The sequence below is a fragment of the Mandrillus leucophaeus genome, unplaced genomic scaffold, assembly GCF_000951045.1.
Source record: "Mandrillus leucophaeus isolate KB7577 unplaced genomic scaffold, Mleu.le_1.0 Scaffold117, whole genome shotgun sequence".
In the NCBI taxonomy this organism is placed as follows: Eukaryota; Metazoa; Chordata; class Mammalia; order Primates; family Cercopithecidae; genus Mandrillus; species Mandrillus leucophaeus.
In genome coordinates, this window is record NW_012099987.1 from 2,725,821 (window position 1) to 2,736,821 (window position 11,001).

Sequence of the window (11,001 nt, forward strand, 5' to 3'; positions counted from 1 at the left end):
AAAAAAAAAAAAAAAAAAAAAAAAAAAAAAAGAAAGAAAAGAAAGGGAAAATAGAAATGTAGCAAATACCACCAGCCTTCCTAAGCCACCTGAGAATAAATGCAGCACTTTCATCTGGTCAAGGCTGTCCTCTACCCCCACATGCCAGGGGCACTCGTCTTCTCACTAAATCTTGCATAACCTGCTGCTCTGAACACTCACCCTCCAGCGGCACCCACTCACCAGAGCAGCGAAGTACTCAGTCTCTGTCTCCTTCCCTCCCTGGGAGCGAATCACCTCAGTGACAGCAGCCAAAACAGCACAAATCTGCACAGGAGGGAGAAAGCACTGTGACTATTTGAGACCTAACCCCACCCCAGGGGAGCCTTCTTTCCTTGCTCCTTCAGATTAATCTCCGGTTAAAGCCCAGAGACAGACAAGACAGGCAACATTCAGGGCCTGGGTCCATACCAGGGGGCCCAGCAAATAAGAAGACTCAGAAAATGCTTGCTAAAATTCCACCATGAGGTACTAACCTTGTAGAAATACCTGCATGAGATGAGTGTGCAAATATTTATGTACAAGGATGTTCATGGCAGCAACAAATTGGAATGGTCAAGAAGCCATCAACAGGAGATTAATAATGTACTGTAGTTGTCTCTAATGTACTGCAGTTATCAAGAGGGGGATTGGTTCCAGGACCCCTAAAGATACCAAAATCCAAGGATGCTCAGGTCCCTTATATAAAATGGTGCAGTATTTGTGTATAACCTATATACATCTTCTCATATACTTTATTTTTTTTGAGACAGAGTCTCACTCTGTTACCCAGACAAGAGTGCAGTGGCATGATCTCAGCTCACGGCAGCCTCTGCCTCTGGGTTCAAGCAATTCTCCTGCCTCAGCCTCCCAAGTAGCTGGGATTACAGGTGTGCACCATCACACCCGGCTAATTTCTGTATTTTTAATAGAGATGCAGTTTCACTATGTTGACCAAGCTGGTCTTGAACTCCTGGCCTCAAGTAATCGCTCTCCTTAGCCTCTCAAAGTGCTGAGATTACAGGCATGAGCCACCATGTCTGGCCTCCCATGTACTTTAAATCATCTCGAGATTACTTATAACACCTAACACAATGTAAATGCTATCTAAATAGTTGTATTTTTGTTGTTGTTGTTGTTGTTGCTTTGAGACAGAGTCTCACTCTGTTGCCCAAGGTGGAATGCAGTGGCGCACTCTCCGCTAACTGCAACCTCCACCTCCCAGGTTCAAGCGATTCTCCTGCCTCAGACTCCTGAGTAGCTGGGATTACAGGCATGTGCCAGTATGCCAGGCTAATTTTTTGTATTTTAAATAGAGATGGGGTTGCACCATGCTGGCCAGGCTGGTTTTGAACTTCTGACCTCAAGTGATCTGCCCGCCTCCGCCTCCCAAAGTGCTAGGGCTACAGGTGTGAGTCACCTCACCCGGTATATTATTATTATTTTAAAAAGATTTTTCAATCCATGCTTGGTTGAATCTGCAGGTGCAGAACCTGCAGATATGGAGATCCGACTGTATCATATAATAAATAATGAAAGATTTAAATAGTGCATTATTCAAAAGAATGAGAACAACTATATATTAACTTATAAATATCGTTCAGTAGGGAAAAAGTTGCAGAACAGTGGATAGAAAATAAACTAATCAAGCAGGGCACAGTGGCTCATGCCTGTAATCCCAGCACTTTGAGAGGCTGAGGTGGGCAGATCTGTTGAGCCCCGGAGTTTGAGACCAATCTGGGCAATATGGCAAACCTCATCTCTACAAAAAATACAAAAATTAGCTGGGTATGGTAGCACTCCCCTGCAGTCCCAGCTACTTGGGAGGCTGGGAGGCTGATCAGCCACTGCACTCCAACCTGGGTGACCAAGTGAGACTCTGTCTCAAAAAAAAAGAAAAGAAACTAATCACATTTTGGTAAACCTAAATAACAAAATTGGGTAAAAAATATTTTCTTTTCTTTTCTTTTTTTTTTTTTGAGACAGAGTCTCACTCTGTCACCCAGGCTGAAGCGCAGTGGTGCAATCTTGGGTTGCTGCAACCTCCGCCTCCAGGGTTCAAGCGATTCTCGTGCCTCAGCTTCCTGAGTAGCTGGGATTACAGGTGCATGCCACCATGCCAGGCTAATTTTTTAGTAGAGATGGGTTTTCACCATGTTGGCCAGGCTGGTCTCAAACTCTTGACCTCAAATGATCTGCCCACCTCGGCCTCCCAAAGTGCTAGGATTACAGGTGTGAGCCACTACGCCTGGCCTTAAAATTTAATTTTTAAATTTTAACTACTCATAATTTAAAATACTCGATCCATTTACTAGGAAACATATATTTGTAACAACCTGGCGAATAGGTTCGCAGTAATTCATAGTAGGCGAATCTACTTGTACAACTATAAATGTTATGAACTCTAAATACACATGAACCAAGTATTTCCAATGAAAATTTAGCATCTAAGTAGGGGAATATGGGTAAATTATACACTAGATTTTGAAGACTTAGTATCATAAAAATAATGCTGTAGTAAAATATATTGATTATACATTGAAGTGATAATATTTTAAAGATACTGAGTTAAATAAAGTACATTATTAACATTAATTTGGGCCAGACGCAGTGGCTCACACCTGTAATCCCAGCTACTCGGGAGGCTGAGGCAGGAGAATCACCTGAACCCAGGAGGCAGAGGTTGCAGTAAGCCGAGATCGCACCATTGCGCCCTAGACTGGGCAACAAGAGCGAAACTCTGTCTCCAGGGGGAAAAAAAAAAAAAAAAAAACCTGTTTCTTTCAGTTTTTAATATGGCTACTAAAATTTTTTTAATTAATTACATATGTGGCTTGAATTTAGATTACTATTGGACAGAGCTGGTCCAGGAAGACAGACAATGACCCATTAACAGGAGCTCTGTGAATGACTCAAGTTGGGGGCTCTACCATCACATTTTATTCTTCTTCTATCATTTTGATATCATTTAGAATTTTGACATTTTTTATTTCAGTAACAAAAAATATATATAACTTTAAAGTACAGATAACATAATAAAAGTAAGGCCAGGCACGGTGGCTCATGCCTGTAATCCCAGCACTTTAGGAGGCTCAGACCAGCCTGGCCAATATGGTGAAACCCCTTTTCTACTAAAAAAAAAAAAAAAAAAAAGAAAAGAAAAAAAGAAAAAATTAGCCAGGCGTGGTGGCACATGCCTGTAATTGCAGCTACTCGGGAGGCTGAGGCAGGAGGATTGCTTGAGCCCGGGAGACGGAGGTTGCAGTGAGCGAAGATCATGCCACTGCACTCCAGCCTGGCCAACAGAGCGAGACTCTGTCTCAAAATAAATACATGAATTAAATTAAATTAAATTTAGTTCTTGCTAGATAAAACGTTTCCTAATAACTGTTACTCAGCATTTATTTACTCAACATATGTTTACTGAAAATACTCTGTGTAAGAAGTGCTGTGTTAGATACACCTGAGGAGAGAAATGTTTGGAAAATATTTCTACCCTCAAGTATTTCTTCAGCAGGGGAGATGTTCTTATAAAAAGCAGAAAGTGGAACCTGCCCTAGGAGGGGACATAAAAGGGAGGAGCGATGACACATCATCCAGAAATACCAGCTGTTGTCATCGGAAACCCGTCAGCCAGAGCTGAAGAAAAGGCATGAGTTGGCCTCTCCTCACTATCCAATGGCCCTCCTGACCCTGGCTCCTACCTCCTTGTGGGCAGCCGAGTTGGACTCCCAGAAGCGCTGCACTTTGCTGAAGGTGACGTTTGTGCAGTCGGAAAGGCCACTCAGGAAGGTGCCCGAGGACTTCTCGGTGAGAGCCAGCTCTGTCTCTTCTTCCATAGGCGTCTCGGGGACTTCGCTTTTGCCCAAGCGCAAGGACCCTGACTGCAGCTCATTATGTAACTTCACAGCATCGACTGTCAGGTCACTCCTTCCTGAGAGCCAGAGGCACAAGATAAGGTCCAAGTCTCCTTTTAGTCAAGAGAACAGAACCCCTGGGAAACAAACCAGCTCAGGCCAAATCGCCAACCCGAGAGGCTGAATTCTGAACACAGCCAGTCTCATAAACCCACTGTATGCCTAAAAACTTGAAAAACCAAGAAGAAAGGGAATCCTCCATGTAAGAGTTTCTGCTTGCCTGTAGCAGTGGCATAAACGCCACTGGGAATCGGCTGGGAGCTACATTCAGAGGGCCTGGAAAATAAATAAAGGTGAAAGCGCTCTGTAAAGAGTTATCCAAGGTCCAAGCCATCAGTCTCAACTCTGACACCCGCGGTACCTTACACAAGACATTTCCCTACTGCGGACCTCAGTTTCCGTATCTGCTAAATTGGAAGGGCTGCCCTTCAGAGAGGGCTCCAGATCCGACATCCTAAGAGATGAAAGGTCCAATGCCTGGCCCCGGACTCTCCCAGAGCCCCCAGACTCATCTGGACTCAGGTCTTCCCGGAAACCCGCCGCCGGCTGAGCTCGGGTCCCAACCCAGCTACCTGACGGCCGGCTGAAGAAGCGGCTGCGGGCGGCCTGGCGGTGGCGGCAGATGGCGGGATTGCTGTCGCTGCTGTGGCCTTTCTTCCAGCGCTTCAACTTAGCTGAGACACCAGAGGGCAACTTTCCCGAGCGACCCATGTTGACTAAGCCGTGGCCGGCACTGAGCTTAAACGACCGGTTTCCAGGAACGTGGAAACACGCTCAGAACCCACGTGGATACCCTGTAGTCTTCACGTCCTCTTCTTCTGGCGTCACTTCCGGATTCGTGTGCATTACTATGGTAAAACAGTCAACATCCGGTTTTACGCCCCTTCCTGGCTTCGAACGGGGAGGAGCTCCAAGGAGATCTGTTGCTAGGGAGGAAGTTAGGTTGCTAAGGGTTCTATAGGGTTCTTACTCCAGCCAGGACCAGGTTTCAGGGCCACAGGAGTGAGCCTTATAAAACTGGAGTGTGGCCGGGCGTGGCCGGGCGTGGTGGCTCATGCCTGTAATCCCAGCACTCTGGGAGGCTGAGGCGGGTGGATCATTTGAGGTCAGGAGTTGCACCTTGGCACTCCAGCCTGGACAACAGAGTAAGACTGTCTCAAAAAAACAAAACAAAGCAAACAAAAAACTGGAATTCTTTTGCAGTTAACAACAAAAAGTTGTTTTTGAAAATCTATTTTCAAAATTAAGCCTAGAAACATTTATATGAAAGTCATATACTCTCATATAAAAGTATATATGTAATCCCAACACTCTGGGAGGCCGAGGCAGGCGGATCACCTGAGGTCAGGATGTTCGAGACCAGCTTGACCAACATGGAGAAACCCTGTCTCTACTAAATATACAAAATAAGTCGGGCATGGTCGCACATGCCTGTAATCCCAGCTACTCAGGAGGCTGAGGCAGGAGAATCGCTTGAACCTGGGAGGCAGAGGTTGTGGTGAGCCGAGATCACGCCATTGCACTCCAGCCTGGGCAACAAGAGCGAAACTCTGTCTCAAAAAAAGAAAAAAAGAAAGAAAAAAGAAAAAGTCAAAACTTATGGAGACTTGAAAGGGTGAAAATTAGCTTGACCTGAAAAGAGAAAAAAGCAGTCAGTGTCTTCTAGACAAGCTTTGCTATTTTCATTTGTTACTGGAGATACTCGGTTGCTGCCACCCTTGCCTTATGACAGCATTCCATCCCTAGTTAATCTCCGGTTCTCTCTCTCTCTTTTTTTTTTTTTGTGTGGAGACGGAGTCTTGCTCTGGCGCCCAGGCTGGAGTGCAGTGATGCAGTCTCGGCGCACTGCAACCTCCACCTTTCAGGTTCAAGTGATTCTTCTGCCTCAGCCTCCCAAGTAGCTGGAATTATAAGCATGCACCACCACGCCCGGCTGATTTTGTTGTTGTTGTTGTTGTATTTTCAGTAGAGACAGAGTTTCACCATGTTGGCCAGGCTGGTCTCGAACTCCTTACCTCAGGTGATCTGCCCACCTCCCAAAGTGCTGGGATTACAGGCATGAGCCACCACACCCGGCACCTAGCCAATTCCCAGTTCTAATTCCACCTCAGAACCAGCAACCAGTCCAGTTTATCCCCACTCCCTAAGGCCCTCCTTAAAATCCTTCAACCAGATCCCAAACCTTACAAAAGACACATTTCTCTTCCCTCTTGCCCAGCAGCTTTATTCTAAACCTTTAGCAGCATTCTTTGGAAGAAGATATATATAACTAACAAAGTATATCTACAATATATAAAGAATTCCTACCAATCAGTAAGAACAAGGCAGACAATCCAATAAAAAGAATGGGCAAAAGGGACAGGTGGGTGCAGTGGCTCATGCCTGGCCTGTAATTCCAACACTGTGGGAGGCCCGGGGGCAGGGAGTAGAGGGGAGGGAGGATTGCTCTAGCCCAGGAGTTCAAGACCAGCCTGAGCAACATCATGAGACCCCAGTCTCTACAAAACATACAAAAATTAGCTGAGCATGGTGGTGTGAGTCTGTATAGTCCAGCAACTCAGGAGGCTGAGGTGGGAGCCCAGAGAAGGTCGAGGCTGTAGTGAGCCGTGATTGCACCACTGTACCCCAGTCTGGGTGACAGAGTGAGACCCTGTCTCAGAAAAGAAACAAAATTAAAAAAAAAAATGGATCACGAGGTCAGGAGTTCAAGACCTGGCCAACACAGTGAAACCCCATCTCTACTAAAAATACAAAAAAAAAAAAAAAAATTAAGCTGGGCATGGTGGTGGGTGCCTGTAGTCCCAGCTACTTGTGAGGCTGAGGCAGGAGAATTACTTGAACCCAGGAGGTGGAGGTTACAGTGAGCTGAGATCGTGCCACTGCACTCTAGCCTGGGCGCCACAGTGAGACTATGTCTCAAAAAAAAAAAGAAAAGAAAAAGAAGAATGGGCAAAAGGCATGAACAGCTGAACATCATGGTGTATTGTACAAAAAAGAAAAAAGACATGAACAGGCACTTCACAAAAATGAATATCCAAATGGCCAAGAAATATATGAAAAACAGGCCAGGCATGGTAGCTCACGCCTGTAATACCAGCACTTTAGGAGGCTGAGGCAGGAGGATCACTTGAGCCCAGGAGTTGGAGACCAGCCTGGCCAACGCAGCAAGACCTGTCTCCTCAAAAACTAAGCAAAATAGCGGGGTGCAGTGGCGTGCGCCCATGGTCCCGCTACCTGGGAAGCTGAGACAGGAGCATCTCTTCAGCCCAGGAGTTTGAGATTTGTAGTAAGCTATAATAGCACCACTGCACTCCAGCCTGGGTGACACAATGAGACTTTGTCTCAAGAAAACAAAAAGTAAAAAAACAGACCAGAACAGAAAAGATACTCAGTTTCATTATCAACATGGAAATACAAATTAAAATCACAGTGAAATGCCACTACACACCCACCGGAATGGCTAAAATTAAAAAGACTGGCAATACTAATGTTGGTAAGGATGTGGAGAAACTGGCAAATATGCTGCCGTTGGAGTATAAAGTGATACAACCATTTTGGAAAACTGTGTGATAGTATCTACTAAAACTAAATACAGGCCTGCTCCATAACCCAGCAATACATTCCTGCATATTTACTCAACAGAGATGTTTACTTGTATGCAAAAAAGAGATATAGGAGGATGTTCACAATGGAAATAATAAAATGTCCATCAACAGTAGAATGAGGCTGGATGCAGTGGTTCACACCTATAATCCTAGTGCTTTGGGAGGCTGAGGCAGGAGGATTGCTTCAGGCCAACAGTTCAAGACCAATCTGGGCAAAATAGTGAGACCCCATCTCTAAAAAAATAAAATTAAAAATTATCAACATGTGGTGGCATGTACCCGTACTTGGGAAACTAAGGAGGATCACTTGAGCCCAGGAATTCAAGGTTAGAGTGAGCTATAATCATGCCACTACACTCCAGCCTGGGCAACACAGTGAGACTCTGTGTCTAAAATATAGATAGATAGATAGATAGATAGATAGATAGATAGATAGACAGACAGACAGACAGACAGATAAAAACAGGCAGACAGATAGAGCAGAATGGATAAATTGTGACATATTGATATATAATGGAATACTATAGCATTTGACTCTGTATAGCAATGAGAAGGAACTACTGCTACATATAACATCATGTATGACCTAGGTTGAGTAAAAGACTCCAGACACAAAAGAGTACATAGTTATAATCCCATTTATTTATTATTTAATTAATTATGTATTTATTTTGAGACACAGTCTTCCTCTGTCACTCAGGCTGAAATGCAGTGGCACAATCATGGCTCACTGCAGCCTTCACCTCTAGGCCCAAGCAATCCTCCCACTTCTGCCTCCCGAGTAGCTGGGACCACAGGCATGCATTAACATGCCTGGCTAATTTTTTTTTTTTTTTTAAAGATAGGGCCTCACTCTGTCACCCAGGCTGGAGTCCAGTGGCATGATCATGGCTCACTATAACCTTAAACTCCTGAATTCAAGCCATCCTCCTGCTTCAGCCTCCCAAATAGCTGGGGCTACAGACACATATCCACCACACCAAGCTAATTTTTTTTTAAGAGACAGAGCCTTGCTATGTTGCCCAGACAAATCTCGATCTCCTGGCTTCAAGTGATCTACTCGCCTTGGCCTCCCAAAGTGTTGGGATTATAGGTGTGAGTCACCATGCCCTGCTTATATGTATATTACACTTTATGGACTTACTGAAAATACAAAATGGGCCAGGGGCAGTGGCTCACGCCTGTAACGCCAGGACTTTGGGAAGCTGAGGCGGGCAGATAACTTGAGCCCAGGAGTTCAAGACCAGCCTGGGTAACATGGTGAAACCCCATCTCTACAAAAAATATGAAAATTAACCAGGCATGATAGCAGGCACCTGTAGTCCCAGTTGCTCAGAGGCTGAGGTGGGAGGATCGCTTGAATTTGGGAGGCGGAGGTTGCAGTGACTCGAGATTGTGCCACTGCACTCTAGCCTGGGTGACAGAGTGAGACTGTCTCGAAAAACAACAACAAAAAGTGGTCCTCACACCTAGAGCAGAGAGAGCATAAAGTGTGTTGACGTGAGAAAGTCTCACTGCAGAGAAGACTGAAGTCAGCTCAGACTCTGGGCCTCAGCTCCTCCAAGCCTCTGGAGACATTATCACCCTCCAGTGGGGCCCTGTGCCTGGGACACAGGCTGAGACCTCAGTGGGAAGGCTGAGAAAAGGGAACTGGTGGCTGGGGGAGGAAAAGGAAGCAGAGTGTGGAAACTGTTATAAGCAAGCTGTGCTCACGACCAGAGGTCTAGACTTGGGATAATTGCTGAAAGAAGGCAGGTAAAGTGCTGGGTTCAAGACGGGACATACTTCAACTATAAACCAAGCAAGGGATTTAACCTCTCTAAGTCTCTGATTCCTGTTCTTTTTTTCTCTTTATTTATTTATTTATACCTTTTTTTTTACACATTCTAATGTGTCATATTATTTAAAGTTATGATAATAATTCCTTTTTTTTTTTTTCTGAAATGGAGTCTCACTCTATTGCCCAGGCTGGAGTGCAGTGGCGCGATCTTGGCTCACTGCACCTCCAACTCCTGGGTTCAAGCAATTCTCCTGCCTCAGGCTCCCAAGTAGCTGCGATTACAGGCACATGCCACCACACTCAGCTGACTATTTGTAATTTTAGTAGAGATGGGGTTTCACCATGTTGGCCAGGCTGGTCTCAAACTCCTGACCTCAAGTGATCCACCCACCTTGGCTTCCCAAAGTGCTGGGATTACAGGTGTGAACCACTGTGCCTGGCTGAAAGTTGTGATAATAATTCTGAACTCACTGGGCTGCTGTGAGGATTCAGTGTGAAATTATGTATTTGTGGCTGTGCACGGTGGCTTACACCTGTAATCCCGGCACTTTGGAAGGCCAAGGCGGGTGGATCACCTGAGGTCAGTAGTTCGAGACCAGCCTGGCCAACATAGTGAAATCCCGTCTCTACTAAAAATACAAAAATTAACCAGGTGTTGTGGTGCACGCCTGTAATCCCAACTACTTGGGAGGCTGAGGCAGGAGACTCGCTTGAACCCGGGAGGCAGAGGTTGCAGTGAGCTGAAATCATGCCACTGCACTCCAGCCTGGGCAACAGAGTGGGACTCTGTCTCAAAAAAATAAATAAAAAATAAATAAAAATAAAAGAAACTGTCTATATGTGTCAAATTACTGTAAACGTGTAGTACTGTGCTTTACAGAGGGGTCAGTGGTGCATCTTTGCCACCAGAGGGAGTGCTACCAACAACCTGTTAGGGCTAAAACCCTATAGAGAGCCTGCAACACCAACTAGTAGGCTGGGATTTTGCAAATCAGATGGGGAGATGCAGAGGCCAAGGGTAGTGGCAGACTTCCCATCCTTTTCCTGGGCTACAGAAATCCGCTGGCCTCCAAACTGAGTCTGTGTCGTAACTGAATACAGCCCCTGGCTACATCGCCAGCCTGGTATGGGCATCTGAGGGCCCTAGGCCACCTGCTGGCCGTCCATCCTGAGGTGTCTGCTCTGAGCCTCCTTCAGGAGTCGTGCTCTATCAGAAGAGGGAACAATAGGCATCCAAATGGCCTGAGCACAATCTCTTCCACCCCCGCACCCCAAGGCTCACCTCTCCACCCCTGAATTCTAGCAGCAACTCCCACCCAGAGGCTCTAGCTGTGTCCATGATCAGCCACTCCACATATGGCTAATAAGGACCACTCACATCTGTAGGATAGGTCCTGCAGTTAGACTCTCTGGGTTGGAATTCAGGTACCACCACTTGCTCTGTGACCTTGAACAACTCACTTTACTCTTCCCTGAGTCTCAGTTTTCCACATCTGTAAAATGGAGATAAGAATGCCTACCCATACGGTTTATGGGAACTAAATAAGATAATGAATTTAAAGTGCTGAGCACGCTGCCTGGTACACAGTGAGCATGCAGTAAATGCGAGCTATTATTATCATCCAAAAAAAAATCTTCCTCAGTTCCAAAATACCTTTTCTTTTTCTTTTTTTTTTTTTTT

General features: G+C 45.5%; 1 protein-coding gene across 1 annotated transcript in view; it reads right to left on the reverse strand.

The window, feature by feature from the left end:
* The window catches only part of RRP12 (ribosomal RNA processing 12 homolog (S. cerevisiae)), an 81,145-nt gene that overhangs the window by 51,940 nt on the left and 18,204 nt on the right, over window positions 1–11,001 (reverse strand). The window contains exons 2-4 of the mRNA XM_012000349.1: window positions 4,508–4,783; window positions 3,723–3,952; window positions 219–306 (exon numbers count right to left, since the gene is read on the reverse strand). Of these exons, the coding sequence (XP_011855739.1) occupies window positions 219–306; window positions 3,723–3,952; window positions 4,508–4,646 (457 nt within the window). The 5' untranslated portion in view covers window positions 4,647–4,783. The remainder of the gene's footprint in view (window positions 1–218; window positions 307–3,722; window positions 3,953–4,507; window positions 4,784–11,001) is intronic.